Below are 18628 nucleotides of genomic sequence, written 5' to 3' on the forward strand. Positions count from 1 at the left end.
TTGTTGTTTTGTCATGTAAGGTTTTACCGGGATTTAAGACTTTATTCAAGACGTGCCCAGTCTAAAAAGTGGGATGATCAGAGCTCTGATACAGTACTGATTGCTAACGCTCAATTTGACCAATTCAGTATTGATTAAGACTTGGAGTACAGTCCGAGCTATTAATTAATATTTAGCTTCCAAGGAATTAAAACTTTAGTGTGATGAAGTCCATAGATGCATTGACATGTTTTGTTGTATATGCCAATAATCTTAAATCTCGAAGTGCTTTTTATTTATAAGAACTCAACAGCTGGATTGATGGCCTTGGTAGAGTAGCCGTCCATCACGCCACCTCTAAAGCTTTATGGTGAGAACAACCCTATTCGTAAAAACGAACAAAGTATAATTAACGATTCTAGACCTTCATTTAAATCTATTTTAATGCGTCCAAATTTATTAGGCCACACAAACCATTATCAGTGCAACATACATTGTAGTTGCTTCCCGTACCCTAATGCAAACAATTTATCGGTGGCGAAAGGAAAACAGAGTAGTAAAATGAGGTCTTTTGGGGTCTATATTACCTGGACAAGAGTGAGTGGAGATTGGGAGATGCAATTGATGCAGCAGAAGGGGGTTGCTGTTGTTGGTGAGCAGCAGCAACAGATGCTGGCGACGAGGTCTGTTGCACCAACACTTGTCCACCGCCAGGGCCAGTAGCCAAAAACGGATCCGGTCTGAAAAAGAAACAATCAAGACATAGTTAACAGAAAGAAAGGACGCTAAGATTCTCCTTAGGAATAGCTAGAGCAAAATCCATCTGCCCCTTAATATCAATTCGGATAATTTCTCACTTCATACAAGCGGAGAATGCAATCGCCACTCCTATATTACTGATTTGGCAAAAATTTTAAACTCAACTTGGGTGTTAAATAGCACTAAGCATGGGTGGGGTATAAACAAATTGTAAAATTATTTAATTGTAAACTATACCTTCCAGGAATGCCCGCGGTGAGATAATTGCCCTGAGGCGTCACTTGATGTTCAGGAATGGGGGGATTGCTCTCAGACTTGGTTCGCCTGGACCTTTTGCTGGAAGTGGGTGGCGCAGCTGTTGTCGGCATCGGGGCCGGTTTCTTTTTCTTGCTACTGCTGGACGATAGCCCACCGCTGGAATCTTTCTTTCCAGACGATACCAGAGTGTTATATAGACTGGCAATTCTGGTATTTTCTGCGGGTGAGTTGTTTTCAGAGGCACTGCCACTTGATGATGCAATCGATCCTGGAGGAACCCGGTTACCCAATGCAGTTCCTGGTATAGACGCCATCGGCAGCAGGCTTGCCAAACCAGCATGACTCAACCTGTAGTCCGGTGGAGGCGGGGGTAGCTGACCAAGCATTGGGGCTGTATAGTCACCCTGTAGCAGCGAATTTATAAGAAAAGAATCACTGCCCGGATGGTCTCCACTTAAACTCATCGAATGTTGCGCAGCATCAAGAGGGTTTAACTGCAGCGATTTGTACGCCCTGTAGAATGGATTGACCATGGCGGCGTCTTCAAATGGATCCAAAGCAGGGTCAATTGTGCTACTCAATGGCGTTTGTAAAGTATAGGACGTTTGCGGCTGGGCTAACTCCAGCAACCCTGGGGGAAGACTAGGCATCATTCCGCTTTGACGTGATTGACCACTTCCTGAGTTTGGTGCAGTCATCCCCAGCTTCAACATACTTCCCGTGTCTTTGTTGACCAATTCCATATTGATAGGCAGATTGGCAATGTTCTGCATTTCGTGCATAACTCCCTCCCTCGTGAAACAAACAGAGAAAATTGAGGGCAACTTCTTCATTAACACGAAGCACATTTGTATGGCACAAGACGCAACTCGTGAATCTTCAGTAGCTCCGGCCAGGAGTTGTGCAATGTTACTTGACAAGGCATGCTGAGCTAAAACTTCCTTCAACAATTGGGAATCGGACAAGTGCAACATTCTCTGAATTGCAATAAGCAATTTGTGCCTCAGTTGAGATCCCCCACCAGCTGAAGAGCAGTTGAACATTTGGTACAAACACGGAAAGAGACACTTTACAAAAACGTGGCAGAGATCTGAATCTGAAGAAAACACTATCCCTCGTTCGTCTTTTTCACTTTTTCCTACAGCTACACTTCCTTTCTTACGATCTTCACCAGCTGCTGTGAATGGTACAATCAGTTTATGTTCCGGGAATCGGTCACCATCGCCTGCGTTGATGGAACTTCTATTGCTACTGGCACCTGATGCATCCATAGGAATGATAGAGAGGCCAGAATTGTCATCCTGTTCCAGCTTGAGCGTCGAATCTGTACAGGAGAAACATGAATATTTTATTTTAATGAGTCAAGCTTGACAATCAAAATTTTACAAACATTACTCAATTTCAAACATACCCGGCAGATTGCCGGAAAATAGCCGCCGTTGATTCCAATAAGCATGATTGGGATTGAAAGAATAGAAGATATTGAAAAAAAAAGATTTTTGTTCAAAAACATTTTTAAGTCCGATTTATTTTGATGGCATTTCTTCGTAGTTGAACATACTTCTGTTTCTTAGAGAGAGGCCACAGGGGCTACTATCAATACCAATAAGCATTAGAGGTGGTAACTAAGACTTATAGGAACGACGTTCAAATAGCGGGCATCTAAAATTGGGCTTTATGGGTTCATCCCGTTTCTATTTCTGACTTTAATTTTTATACTGATTTTGTTCATTTTGAATTGCTTTGCTGAGCATCTGATGTTCAAAATCATTTTTAGCAGAATGAGAGAAGAGAGAAACTAGCCTAGAGAAGTCAAAAAGATATCACGCAAGATGTTGAAAAAGCGGCAAAATGAGGTAAAGCGAAACATTTTTTTGTTCGACGAAGTAAAAAAATAGGAGCGCTATAATAGCCGGCTGAGAAAATGAGGGCGGCTATTAAAAATGAACCAGAATTTAGGTACCTGGGAATAGTAATCGATAATAAGTTGTCATTCAAGTCACACGTTGAAAGGATGAAATCTAGTCTTGCAAAGCAGTGTGGAATATTGGCGAAGTAACGGCATTTTGTTCCAAGAAACCAACTAGTTCATTAATATAAAAGCAATGTGAATTCAATTATCCAGTACGACATCCTGCGACCTTATCACCAGTATTTGTTAAGAAAAAATTCCAAAACTGATGCAATTTTGGAAATTTGGATAAAAGAGTGAAAAGCTTTTTACTAGAAATGGACTGCTCAATGTATTTGAAATTCATATTTACGAGCTTCTGAAGTTTATTCTATCGATAAACAATTTGCACTCTGAAAAATAATTAAATGAGATGCATGTCTTCCAAAATATGTCAAACACTCATAGGAACTATATCAATTTGCTATTTCATATTAAGCCGAATAGTAAGTTTCATAAAAACTCAATACGATATCGTGGAGCCAAATAATACAACTTGCTGAGGTTAGGGGGAATATTAGGACATAGAAAATACGGATTTATTGTTTATCAAAAAAACAAACCATTCTTTGAGAGAAACGTTCATTCTAAATAGCATGGAGCTAGTAAAAAAGATATTTGAATAGTGTATCAAAATAGTTCTCAGTACTTCACCTGGCGATCAAATTAGAAGAGTGAATGAAATATCAACCCGGAAATTTAGTACGAAGGGCCTTGATGGACCGTGTTGATATTTCAATCCACTTTTCGGCGTTTGATCACCAGTAAGACTCTGAAAAAATCTTTGGTCTATCATTTACCCGAAAACCTCAGGCTGTCAGAATACCTAATAGTTTAAATGTAGAAAGTCAACTTAGAAATTTGAAGCGCATTTTTGGGGTGAGTTGGTTTAATTAAAATTTGGTTTAAATAATTGATCAATTTTCGTATTCTGTGAACTTTGGTAAGTCAAGGTTTTGCCAGTGCAGATGCTCGTGAGGGCCACACAACCCATACATCTGCCTTCTTCTGGTTCATTTAATAATGTTCTTGATTTTTTTATTACTTATGTATCAAACGAACAAAAGAAACTTATTCGTTCCTTCATTCTTATTACTGAATATCTAAAAAATATAGCACCATTCCTGAATATTCGTCTTATACGTAAACACGAGACGAAGCTACCGCGACTTTATTAGGCTCAAGTTGTGTCTAAAAGTGCTTTGTAATAGTTCAAAAAGAAACTTCTTTAAGACGTTTTTCAAGAAGTTCGTTCAGAGACTTTAAGAAATTTTATAAACAGTATATCAATTACTAGAACTGTTCATCAGAAAGCAGTAGTAAAATTTATAAGTAAGAACAAACATAGCCGGCAGATTACCAGAAAATAGCCGCGATACACACTTGTGGCGCTAAATGAACTGAAACAACTATAGAAATAAAATAGACAGATAGACCACAAGACTTTTTGGGTTAGCTTTGGACTGTCATTTTTATGAGACACATAAGCTCTATAAAGAGAAAGCCCTAATAGGGCTTTTCAAATTAGGATCTTTTCCGTTTGTGCCCTCTCAGCTTAAAGGGCGCATATTATTTGCACCCCCCAGATGCACGTGCAATATTTGGGGGGGGGGGGGGGCACAAACGGAAAAGATCCCAATATTAATATTCGAAATCAAAAATTCAAGACTCTAATATTCAAGAAATAGGGCATATGTTTGGCATTACTTAGATCACACTATTGACCTTTAATAAGCAAATGTTCGAAAAATTTAAAGTTTCATTAGTGAGCTCAGAAGTCAGTTTTTTGAGAGAGTTAAGTCATTGAAAAAGTCAATTCCAAGAAGTCACGGTAAGACGAAACAAAAATCTGTTAGACGAAATAAAAAAATTAGGAGCGCTATAACAGCCACCTAGAATTGAGGACGCGGCTATTAACCAGTCAGTTATTTTATGACGGATAAAAGTAAATGAAACTTAGATTTAGAAGTGAAACTGTCAGTTCGAAGTTTGTCCTAAATAGCGGCCTTGGTTGCAAACTGAAGACTTAGTTAAATAATTTTAGGCAATTAATTTAGTCAGACAAAACATGCAATGTGGACTTTGGTGTTAACACTTGCTTTTCTGAAAAACAATCTATTTTTTCTCGATTAACGGAAGACTATAAAAACTCTTATGAGCTGTTGTTTTCAAAAAAATTTGTCTTGCTTTTCAGCGAAAAAACGATCCACGCAAAAACGTATTTTTAAACATACCTGGCAGATTGCCAGAAAAAAGCCGCAATAGCTTTGTAGATCTGCAGTCTCAAAAAAGAAGTAAAAAGACAGACCAAAAAAATTCGTATTTTCATTGAAGGCTGATATGTTATATTTTTTGCTGCCTCTATTAGCTGTTCTCTAAAAACCTTCATTTAGAGTGACACATACCCATTTGACCATATGTCTTTGAATTAAAGTAAATAAAAGTCAATTTCAAAGTGAGGAAGTCATTTTTATAAGTCAATTGTGACCAAAAATTTATTCACGCAAATGAACAAAAAACTCGCCCAATTAAGAGCAAAAAATGACGTCACACACGCACTCAAGATAAGTTAAAACTGTATGAACGAGTGAACAAAAAGCAGATTTGAAGTGGTTGTGACGTCATTGGGTCGTAACAAAAATCGCGACGACGAAATAAAAAAAACATAGCAGGACAAGTCTTGACGTACAATTCAAAGAATTTTCTTGACTAAACAACAACTAGACTTATAACGGACTATGAGTGAATTGGAAAAACCAGTTCCAAAAAATCAGATCAAAAATTTTTTTAAAAAAAACTAAAAATCAATGTCAAAATGCCGCATGTGAACAAAACCAGTAGCGAGAAAGCGAATTTTAATTCAAATACCGTTTTCTCACTCTACTCTTAATTTAGAGCGAAAAAGTTTCACGCCGCAGAACCACTCGCTTTTTCGCTCCACTTCCTGTTTCGGCGTGACCAAAATCACTACTCCAATTTGACTTCAAAAATCATGAAAATGTGTGAACAGATCTTGAAAAAAAGACAGCGCCCCAATACATTTCAAATTCTTTGAATTGTAAAAAAACCAAGAGAAGGCCAATAATAGCCCCAGCTATCGCTGTGAGGCTATTAACAAACACTTGGCGTTTTAAATAACGGTAGCAGTAAAGCCCAGTTCTTTTGAGGACCTAAGTAAAACTACCTTTATATATCCCCTTCGCCATATTACCTCTAGTTATCGTAGTGACTTCTCCTGTCATCTGGTTGGTTCGAACCATAGATGCAAAATTGACTACCACCATTGGAGCTGTGCGGGAGACCTCATCGTCATCTGAATCACTTCCTCCTGCCATCAACATTTGGTCTTCGCCTCTCTGGAAAGCCAGCTCCAGCATGTCACTTTCAGCCCTGATAAAGAACTACAGCGGTCACAGATACCCAATTGTTCATTGACAATGCAATTAATCCCATGGGCAAACTTTTTGATAGACTTTTATCCTAGCATGGACATCTTGCATTCACTGCCCCTTCTGCGTAGACTAAAATGAATAATTCGCGCTGCACCACAAAAGGTCAACTTTTAGAACCACGAATTACTTTGGCTGTAACAATAAAGTGACATAACCGACTACTGTCGCACCAATTTCACTCATACTTCAGGCGGCTTTGACTGTGGTTATAGCTAACAAAAGATTGGAGAATTTGACCATGGGCGAGGGTGAAAGATGTGGAATGGGTCGCCAAAGCAACTAACACCTTGAATTTCTGGCTCAAACACTCCTCAGCAGCTCAATAAGAACAATACAATTACCCCCTGCAAAGTATCCATGAGAACAGTTGATCAACCTAATTCTCTCGGGGTTCACCCGTTTATCCTGTTTCTTTCGACAAAAGTGATAGTTGGTGAACTAAATGAGTAACAACCAAGCACACGGAAGGCTAAAACGGCCTTGGCAGGTAATTTGGGTTCCAGTAGTATTCATTAACTGATGTTTGAAACTCCTGCGAACAAAAAAACATTATAACAAAACCAGAAATTAAAAATTTGGCATAAAAACAGATGAGATTAAACTAGTTACTTCAGACTTTGTTTGAGACTAGTCTAACATCGGATGAAATATACACTACTGAAACACAGGACTCTGGGTTTCCATTTTTTTTTGCAACAATTAAATTATAACCATGCGGTTAAGTATACTTGCAATAAAATAATATTCCAAATCATTCAAGCAAAAATTCATAAGAGCCATCTGCTAACAGTTAGAGAATAGCCTCCACGAGCAGCGATAAATCAAAATTATTTTTCCATAGCAATTGGTTTTTAACGAAAGTTCATATACCGATTAAATTATAAGAAAATGCGGCATAGATAATTTTTATTCACGCTTTTATTGGGTTTATTACGTTTAATGAAAAGACAATCTCAGACATGAAATTGCATAAAAGATACCAAACTGACTACAAGAAAATGACGACTTAACTGCCAAATGGCTTCATTCTTCTGTGCGTAAATATCAAGCATCATTTAAGGTAGTAAAAAGTCATGCTGAAGAAGGGCATTGGTCAAATACCAAAAAACATAGCTGCAAAACAACGGACTAGTTGTTATTGATTCATTTATTGTAGCAGTATGATAGTTAAGCGAGCGCGGGGAGTTCAGAGGGAGGCTTCAAACGGGGTTCCTGGAAAATTATAGACCAGACCAGTAATAGGATTGAAATGAGCATAAGAGAACCAATTGCACTTCTTAGTTGACTTTACGAAGCGAACATCCGCCTGACAGACACGACTACAATAATTGCTTCAAACTTTGTTCCACTGCAATTAAAAACAATTGAATTCCATTATTTCCATCAATGAAGTCAGGAAAATGACCAACCGACCCCAGGAGTTCTAGAATGAAGCATTAACCCCTCGGCTATCAGGTCCTTGTGATTGCTTAACGTACAATCGATTGTTTTAGCAACTGACTTACTTTTTTGAATAGAGGCAAATTAGTTCACGCACGCAAAAGCAAGAAGTCAAGCGTCGAGTCACATGAAAAATGAAATTTTCTGGAAGTGGCTCAAAGTGTTGAAACGTCACGAAGAAAAAAACGTAATAGTAGCTGAAACCGCTGTCTTTTGTAAAAAAAAAAACATTAATTTCTCGCCAGTTTTGCTTACCAAAGATGTGCAAATTTGCACGACTCTGACCACGAAAAGGATTTAAGCATTGAAACCAAAAGTGTACGTTAAAATAGAAACAATCACAGCATCATTCAGTAACAGTACAAAAAACGGAAGAAATCTAAAACAGACCTAATTCTGACAAAAAAATCAGTGAAATCTTGTTATTTTGGATCAAAAATAAGATACACTTCTTTCTTGTTGGAGATATCATAGACAAAATGAGTTCAAATTATTGCAAAACATTAACTAATTTAACTAATTAAACTAATCGAAACCATGACGGTGCAAAGATTTTTCTATAAATTGATACCCAACTACAAACAAAAACTGAAATATTGGACAAAAACTGCCCAAATCGGATTAGCATGTATTCAATGATGAATTATCAAAAAGAAGCTGCGCATGTACTGCTTTTTTCGAAAAAAAAGTCTTTTCAAGACTTGGAAAATCTTAACTGAAGACAACAATAAAAGCGATCTTTTGCCATTAATGAAAAAATAAATAAAATAAATCGAAATAAAAAAAGAAAAATAAGTTGATTAGTACAAACCAAATACAAACGATACCGATGCTTTTACTCTTATGCAATTGCGTACATTAAATTGCACAGAAAACACTGCATGCTTAGCAGTCTCCAAGACTTTTCCCATTTTGAGGGAAAGACAAAACAACAATAATTGATGAAAATTAGTCAAATTTTTTGTTAACATTTTTTTCAGTTAAAAGACTGCATTATTACAAAAGGTATAGAATCAAGTGGTATTTTAAAAAACCATAGGGCCCCTAGGAGTCTATTCAATTCCCTATGCAAATGCAAAAATAATAAAATGGGCTATAGATCGCTAAATAGCCTAATCAACAGAAAATTACAAACCATAATTATTTTAAAAGAAATCAAAAAAGCCTCAATATTATCACTTTCGCCTATTGAAAATTTTTCAGCTAAAAACTTTTGCTAAAACGGAACGAAACTGCTTGAAAAACCGCACCTGAACGAAAATTTCGTTCGCTTAGATTTCTCCGCACATTTCTCGCTCTCAGCCCGCTCCGTTTTTAATAGTCAATAACAGCTCAAAATTATTGATTAACCATTAATGATTATCAAAATTCTGTAAAAAGTAACGCCTCAAATGCTTTCAACCATTGAATAGAGAAAAAGGGCATAATAAATATCTGAATAGCCAAATGGCTTTAATCTGTGTGTAAATAAACGCAATATCAAGCCTCATTTAGGGCAGTAAAAAGTCATGCAGAAGAAGGTCATTGGTCATGTACTAAAAAATATAGCTGCAAAACAACGGACTAGTTGCTACTGATTCATTTAATGTAGCAGTACGATAGTTATGCGAGCGCGGGGAGCTCAGAGGGAGGCTTCAAATGGGGTTCCTGGATAATTATAGACCAGGCCAGTAATAGGATTGAAATTAGCATAAGAGAACCAATTGCACTTCTTAGTTGACTTTACAAAGCGAACATCCGCCAGACAGACACGACTACACTAATTGCTTCAAACTTTGTTCCACTGCAATTAAAAACAATTGAATTCCATTATGTCCATCAATGAAGTCAGGAAAATGACCAAGCGACCTCAGGAGTTCTAGAATGCAGCTTTAACCCCTCGGCTATCAGGTCCTTGTGACTGCTTAACGTACAATCGCTTGTTTTAGCAACTGACTTAACTTTTGAATAGAAGCAAATTAGTTCACGCAAAAAGCAAGAAGTCAGGCGTCGAGTCACATGAAAAGTGAAATTTTCTGGATGTGGCTCAAAGTGTCGAAACTTCACAAAGAAAGAACGTAATAGCAGCTGAAATCTTTTGTAAAAAAAAACATTAATTCCTCGCCAGTTTTGCTTACCAAAGATGTGCAAATTTGCACGGCTCTGACCACGAAAAGGATTTGAGCATTGATATCAAAAGTGTACGTTAAAATAGAAACAATCACAGCATCATTAGTAACAATTCAAAAACCGAAGAAATTTAAAACAGACATAATTTTGACAAAAAATCAGTGAAGTCTTGTTATTTTGGATCAAAAATAAGATACACTTCTTTCTTGTTGGAGATATCATAGACAAAATGAGTTCAAATTATTGCAAAACATTAACTAATTAAACTAATCGGAACCATGACGGTGCAAAGATTTTTTTTATTAATTGATACCCAACTACAAACAAAAACTGAAATATTGGAAAAAAACTGCCCAAATCGAATTGGCATGTATTTAATGATGAATTATCAAAGAGAAGCTGCGTATGTACTGCTTTTCAAGACTTGGGAAATCTTAACTGAAGACAACAATAAAAGCGATCTTTTGCCATTAATGAAAAAATAAATAAAATAATTCGAAATAAAAATAGAAAAACAAGTTGATTAGTACAAACCAAATACAAACGATACCGATGCTCTTACTCTAACGCAATTGCGTACATTAAATTGCACAGAAAACACTGCCATACTTAGCAGTCTCCAAGACTTTTCCCGTTTTGAGGGAAAGACAAAACAACAATAATTGATGAAAATTAGTTAAATTTTCTGTTAACACTTTTTTCAGTTAAAAGACTGCATTATTACAAAAGGTATACAATCAAGTGGTATTTTAAAAAACCATAGGCCCCCCTAGGAGTCTATTCAATTCCCCATGCAAATGCAAACAAAATAAATGGGCTATAGATCGCTAAATAGCCTAATCAACAGAAAATTACAAACCATAATTATTTTAAAAGAAATCAAAAAGGCCTCAATATTATCAATTTCGTCTATTGAAAATTTTTCAGCTAAAAACTTTTGCTAGAACGGAATAAAACTGCTTGATAAACCGCACCTGAACGAAAATTTCGTTCGCTTAGATTTCTCCGCGCATTTCTCGCTCTCAGCTCGCTCCGTTTTTAATAGTCAATAACCGCTCAAAATTATTGATTAACCATTAATGATTATCAAAATTTACAAGTACCGCCTCAAATGCTTTCAATCATTGAATAGAGGAAAAGGGCATAATAAATATCTGAATTGCCAAATGGCTTTAATCTGTGTAAATAAACGCAATATCAAGCATCATTTAGGGCAGTAAAAGGTCATGCTGAAGAAGGGCATTGGTCAAGTACCAAAAAACATAGCTGCAAAACAACGTACTAGTTGTTATTGATTCATTTATTGTAGCAGTATGATAGTCATGCGGAAGCGGGGATTTCAGAGGGAGATTTCAAACGGGGTTCACGGATAATTATAGACCAGACCAGTAATAGGATTGAAATGAGCTAAAAGAACCAAATGCAGCGCACTTCTTAGTTGACTTTACGAAGCTAAAAAAAGCCAGCAGTGGAGCTTCTTGCAAATGGGAGTGACTTAAACGAAAACCTAGATCATGTATCACCCAGAAAGTCAAGACCAAAAATGAATGAAATGTGAAAATGCGTCAGGTAAAACTTTGCAATAAAAGACAGACACGACTACAATAATTGCTTCAAACTTTGTTCCACTGCAATTAAAAACAATTGAATTCCATTATGTCCATCAATGAAGTCAGGAAAATGACCCAGCGACCTCAGGAGTTCTAGAATGCAGCATCAACCCCTCGGCTATCAGGTCCTTGTGACTGCTTAACGTACAATCGCTTGTTTTAGCAACTGACTTAACTTTTGAATAGAAGCAAATTAGTTCACGCAAAAAGCAAGAAGTCAAGCGTCGAGTCACATAATTTAACTAATTAAACTAATCGAAACCATGACGGTGCAAAGATTTTTTCTATTAATTGATACCCAACTACAAAAAAAACTGAAATATTGGACAAAAACTGCCCAAATCGGATTAGCATGTATTCAATGATGAATTATCTAAGAGAAGCTGCGTATGTACTGCTTTTTTCGGAAAAAAGTCTTATCAAGACTTGGAAAATCTTAACTGAAGACAACAATAAAAGCGATATTTTGCCATTAATGAAAAAATAAAATAATTCGAAATAAAAATAGAAAAACAAGTTGATTAATTAGTACAAACCAAATACAAACGATACCGATGCTCTTACTCTAATGCAATTGCGTACATTAAATTGCACAGAAAACACTGCAATACTTAGCAGTCTCTAAGACTTTTCCCGTTTTGAGGGAAAGACAAAACAACAATAATTGATGAAAATTAGTTAAATTTTTTGTTAACATTTTTTTCAGTTAAAAGACTGCATTATTATAAAAAGTATACAATCAAGTGGTATTTTAAAAACCATAGGGCCCCTAGGAGTCTATTCAATTCCCTATGCAAATGCAAACATAATAAAATTGGCTATAGATCGCTAAATAGCCTAATCAACAGAAAATTACAAACCATAATTATTTTAAAAGAAATCAAAAAGGCCTCAATATTATCATTTTCGTCTATTGAAAATTTTTCAACTAAAAACTTTTGCTAGAACGGAATAAAACTGCTTGATAAACCGCACCTGAACTAAAATTTCGTTCGCTTAGATTTCTCCGCACATTTCTCGCTCTCAGCTCGCTCCGTTTTTAATAGTCAATAACAGCTCAAAATTATTGATTAACCATTAATGATTATCAAAATTTACAAGTAACGCCTCAAATTCTTTCAATCATTGAATACCGGAAAAGGGCAAAATAAGTATCTGAATTGCCAAATAGCTTTATTCTGTGTAAATAAACGCAATATCAAGCATCATTTAGGGCAGTAAAAAGTCATGCTGAAGAAGGGCATTGGTCAAGTACTAAAAAACATAGCTGCAAAACAACGGACTAGTTGCTACTGATTTATTTATTGTAGCAGTATGATAGTCATGCGGGCGCGGGGATTTCAGAGTGAGGCTTCAAACGGGGTTCATGGATAATTATAGACCAGACCAGTAATAGTATTGAAATGAGCTAAAAGAACCAAATGCAGCGCACTTCTTAGTTGACTTTACGAAGCGAAAAACCGCAAGCAGTGGAGCTTCTTGCAAATGGGAGTGACAAACTAAAACCTAGATCATGTATCACCCAGAAAGTCAAGACCAAAAATGAATGAAATGTGAAAATGCTTCAGGTAAAACTTTGCAATAAAAGACAGACACAACAATAATTGCTTCAAACTTTGTTCCACTGCAGTTAAAAATAATTGAATTCCATTATGTCCATCAATGAAGTCAGGAAAATGACCCAGCGACCTCAGGAGTTCTAGAATGCAGCATTAACCCCTCGGCTATCAGGTCCTTGTGACTGCTTAACGTACAATCGCTTGTTTTAGCAACTGACTTAACTTTTGAATAGAAGCAAATAAGTTCACGCAAAAAGCAAGAAGTCAAGCGTCGAGTCACATAATTTAACTAATTAAACTAATCGAAACCATGACGGTGCAAAGATTTTTTCTATTAATTGATACCCAACTACAAAAAAAACTGAAATATTGGACAAAAACTGCCCAAATCGGATTAGCATGTATTCAATGATGAATTATCTAAGAGAAGCTGCGTATGTACTGCTTTTTTCGAAAAAGTCTTATCAAGACTTGGAAAATCTTAACTGAAGACAACAATAAAAGCGATATTTTGCCATTAATGAAAAAATAAAATAATTCGAAATAAAAATAGAAAAACAAGTTGATTAATCAGTACAAACCAAATACAAACGATACCGATGCTCTTACTCTAATGCAATTGCGTACATTAAATTGCACAGAAAACACTGCAATACTTAGCAGTCTCTAAGACTTTTCCCGTTTTGAGGGAAAGACAAAACAACAATAATTGATGAAAATTAGTTAAATTTTTTGTTAACATTTTTTTCAGTTAAAAGACTGCATTATTACAAAAAGTATACAATCAAGTGGTATTTTAAAAACCATAGGGCCCCTAGGAGTCTATTCAATTCCCTATGCAAATGCAAACATAATAAAATTGGCTATAGATCGCTAAATAGCCTAATCAACAGAAAATTACAAACCATAATTATTTTAAAAGAAATCAAAAAAGGCCTCAATATTATCATTTTCGTCTATTGAAAATTTTTCAGCTAAAAAAATTTGGCTAGAACGGAATAAAAGTGCTTGATAAACCGCACCTGAACGAAAATTTTGTTCGCTTAGCTTTCTCCGCACATTTCTCGCTCTCAGCTCGCTCCGTTTTTAATAGTCAAAAACAGCTCAAAATTATTGATTAACCATTAATGATTATCAAAATTTACAAGTTACGCCTCAAATTCTTTCAATCATTGAATACAGGAAAAGGGCAAATTAAATATCTGAATTGCCAAATGGCTTTAATCTGTGTAAATAAACGCAATATCAAGCATCTTTTAGGGCAGTAAAAAGTCATGCTGAAGAAGGGCATTGGTCAAGTACTAAAAAACATAGCTGCAAAACAACGGACTAGTTGCTACTGATTTATTTATTGTAGCAGTATGATAGTCATGCGGGCGCGGGGATTTCAGAGTGAGGCTTCAAACGGGGTTCATGGATAATTATAGACCAGACCAGTAATAGTATTGAAATGAGCTAAAAGAACCAAATGCAGCGCACTTCTTAGTTGACTTTACGAAGCGAAAAACCGCAAGCAGTGGAGCTTCTTGCAAATGGGAGTGACTTAAACTAAAACCTAGATCATGTATCACCCAGAAAGTCAAGACCAAAAATGAATGAAATGTGAAAATGCTTCAGGTAAAACTTTGCAATGAAAGACAGACACGACAACAATAATTGCTTCAAACTTTGTTCCACTGCAGTTAAAAATAATTGAATTCCATTATGTCCATCAATGAAGTCAGGAAAATGACCCAGCGACCTCAGGAGTTCTAGAATGCAGCATTAACCCCTCGGCTATCAGGTCCTTGTGACTGCTTAACGTACAATCGCTTGTTTTAGCAACTGACTTAACTTTTGAATAGAAGCAAATTAGTTCACGCAAAATGCAAGAAGTCAAATGTCGAGTCACATGAAAAGTGAAATTTTCTGGATGCGGCTCAAAGTGTCGAAACTTCACAAAGAAAAAACGTAATAGCAGCTGAAATCTTTTGTCAAAAAAAACATTAATTCCTCGCCAGTTTTGCTTACCAAAGATGTGCAAATTTGCACGACTCTGACCACGAAAAGGATTTAAGCATTGAAACCAAAAGTGTACGTTAAAATAGAAACAATCACAGCATCATTCAGTAACAGTACAAAAAACGGAAGAAATCTAAAACAGACCTAATTTTGACAAAAAAATCAGTGAAATCTTGTTATTTTGGATCAAAAATAAGATACACTTCTTTCTTGTTGGAGATATCATAGACAAAATGAGTTCAAATTATTGCAAAACATTAACTAATTAAACTAATCGAAACAATGACGGTGCAAAGATTTTTTTTATTAATTGATACCCAACTACAAACAAAAACTGAAATATTGGGCAAAAACTGCCCAAATCGGATTAGCATGTATTCAATGATGAATTATCAAAGAGAACCTGCTTATGTACTGCTTTTTTTGAAAATAATTTCACTCAAAGATAAAGATAAAGATAAAAACCCAAACATCAACGAAAAATTAAGAAATATGCTGAATTTGGAACGCTTTATTGGAATTTCAAAAACACTGTGGTAGCATTTCAGAGGGTTACTTATTAATACAGCATCAAATAAAAATTATTATACAAAAAAATTACACTCTGGCAATTCTACTCTCTAATGACGTAATTAGAGGTTATTGCAGGCAAGGACCGCACAGTAAATTGATAGACCACAAGGTCGAAAGTATCAAGCTTCCAGCATCATGCAGTAAAATTTCACACATTCAGTTGTTAATACTTCCATTCCACTATCCAGTTGGTTCATAAAGGACTTACAAATAATTTAGAAAACAGCGAAATCAGAACGTTTTGCCTCGAACCACGCACTAGGGAAAACTCAGCTAATTTTTGCATCAAAATGGCACTGAATCCACCATTGGCCTGCTTATGGTATCCTAGCACCAGAGTTAGATGCCACAGGAAATAATAAATTTTGCAAGAATTGGGACAGCAGAAAAAGTGAATAAAAACCTGATAATATATTACAATTAACAATTGTTCAATCGTTATTCACTAATTACTAAACATAAGATTGGCTAATTCGGCCATGATTCGCGGACCATGCCCATGCCTCAGCGGCCCGTGGGTCTTGATAATCTACAACAATCGCGCATTCTTTAATATAATTACCCACTTCAACCCATAATTAAATATCGCTTTCGACTTACTGGCCCAATTTTAGGCTTTCCATCAACTGTCCTAGTCCCATTACAGGCCACAATTAAGTGGAAAAACGGAACCAATTGCGGCGCACTTTTTGACGTTTTTAGTAAACTGCTGCCAATGGAGTTATAAAAGTCAATCGAAAGAATTGAGTTAAAATAAAAGTTGTCAAGAACAAAAACGGTCCAGTGAAAGTTCTGCATAAAAAATAGAAACACACGAATAGTTATTGATCTATTTAAAATTGTGCTTCAACTGATTGTCTTCAGATTTCTTTCATATACAGATTTGTCCCGTTTCTGTTTTGTTCACAAACAAACGAAGACCAATAAGAACCAAATAATATTATAATTATACAAGGATGCTCGTTAATGTGCGTTCGCACATGATGTTCCGACCCGAGCTCATCTACACTTTTGACTTATTGTCAATCCAATGAAGAGATAATAAAAATAGATGTTTGAGTTCTAAAAAAAACATTTAAAAACCTAACTACTTATTGAATTACATAATGCCATGCCTCATTACAGCGCTGACGATATCTTTCATTGAAAAAACTACGAGAAAAAAAAACAAACAACAAAAGAAGCAAAAACAAAAATTTCACGGCAAAAAATTTCTAAACTTGAACGCACCTAGTAACAACGCCAAAATGCAATTGTATAAAACCTCAACTGCAAAAATTTACTTTGTTCATGCTATACAGCAGATGGCAAATTTCCTTAATGAGACTAGGTAACAAAGTCGACAAAAGGAAATAATAAGGCGAAATTGAAAAATCAATCAACATTTTTTAAACAAATAATTTCTAAAGTCTTAAAATCATTAGCTTTTAACGAAATAACTCAGAATAAATTTACTAAACATTCAATATAAAACCAACAGGACCTGTCGTTGGTTAGACTAAGCCATAGGAACCGACTACAGAAGCAGAAAAACTCAAAAAAATAAAAAATTTGCGAAAACACAAATTATTGAAGCCATTAAAATCAATAGCTATTATCTGAATACTATGTATTCTTCCTTCCATTTTCATTCATACCAATGCAACTAAAATAAACTGGAAGATAAAATAAATGCATTTGGGTCACATTTCGAATGTGCTAAAAGCAGAGAAAAAGAAACACAAGTACACCACTAAAACTTTTATTTTAACGCATATTGTCCACAAACAAAACATCAGTTAAGACATGATATCACCGGACATTTAAAATTTTCGAATACAAGAAATTGAATGAGACCTCTCAATGATGAGAATAAGCTACAAGTTGACGAAAAGAACAACAAAAACTAAGAAGTTTAAAAACTCATTGAAAAAGTATAATAAAAAATTTGAGACTATTCGCTATAAAATGACTGCCTCGAGCAACATCAATCCTTGAATACTCAATTACAAGTTTTTGAGACCGGTCAGCATTTTACGCCTACCTAAAGATTAACAAAATAGGCAAAAACCGCTAATTCAAAAAATAAACTGAGTGAGAAAAGTGTCTAAGCCATTAAAAAACAAGTTTTTGGTAATGGATTTTCTATCATTCATTAATTTTTTAACAGCATGGGATTCTTTTTTTCAATATGACTTCAAAATATCAATAAATATGAAGAAAAAAAACATTAAAACCAAGAAATTTCTGAGAAAACCGGTGCTATCAACGCCATTAAACTCAATTGCTTAAAACGAAAGGCAATAAAAGCGCTCGATGGTATCATAAGGGTTATGCTTCTATGGGAAGACAAGGATGTTTGTCATTGACAAGTCATTGATACGATAAGACATTAAAATAAGTCATTGACTACGAAAAAAACACCAAATACAGGCAAAAACCAAAAACTCATTGGCAACGTGCGAGAAAAAAGTGTCTAAGCCATATAAATCATACGCTTTTCTTTGAGAACTCTATCTCTGATCCATTGAACATCCTTTCTAAGCCAATTGGAACTAACACTAATAGGATAATGTGATAAGATTTCAGAAGAACCAAAAAAATCCAAAAACTTTCCAAATGTCCAAAAAATTTATGAAAACTTGCGCATCGATTTTATCAAACCAATAGTTACAAGATAAAGCCGCAAATTAGATTATTTTTTGTTGAAGTAGGAAAGAAGGAGTTCCGGTAATTACTGAGACGTTCTTACAGTTCACGAAGTTTACGATTGGTTAATGTTCACGAAAAATTACGATTCGATAGAAAGACAAAGATGTTTGCCATGCATGGGTAATCAATAAGATATCACAATAAGTCTTTATGAAAACACCAACAAATACAGGCAAAAACCAAAAAATCAGTAGAAAAGTGTGAGAAAGTGTCGAAGCCATTTAAACCATAAGCTTTTCTCTGAAA

At 35.5% G+C, this 18628-nt stretch overlaps 1 protein-coding gene across 1 annotated transcript in view; it reads right to left on the bottom strand.

Moving 5' to 3' along the window:
* Nucleotides 1–18628, bottom strand: part of LOC142354045 (E3 ubiquitin-protein ligase TRIP12-like) — a 104637-nt gene that overhangs the window by 76369 nt on the left and 9640 nt on the right. Inside the window, exons 5-7 of the mRNA XM_075406315.1 lie at nucleotides 6159–6337; nucleotides 976–2320; nucleotides 567–719 (exon numbers count right to left, since the gene is read on the bottom strand). Coding sequence (XP_075262430.1) covers nucleotides 567–719; nucleotides 976–2320; nucleotides 6159–6337 — 1677 coding nt within the window. The remainder of the gene's footprint in view (nucleotides 1–566; nucleotides 720–975; nucleotides 2321–6158; nucleotides 6338–18628) is intronic.

This window comes from Convolutriloba macropyga, chromosome 15 (genome assembly GCF_964194025.1).
Source record: "Convolutriloba macropyga chromosome 15, txConMacr16.3, whole genome shotgun sequence".
Lineage (NCBI taxonomy): Eukaryota > Metazoa > Xenacoelomorpha > Acoela > Convolutidae > Convolutriloba > Convolutriloba macropyga.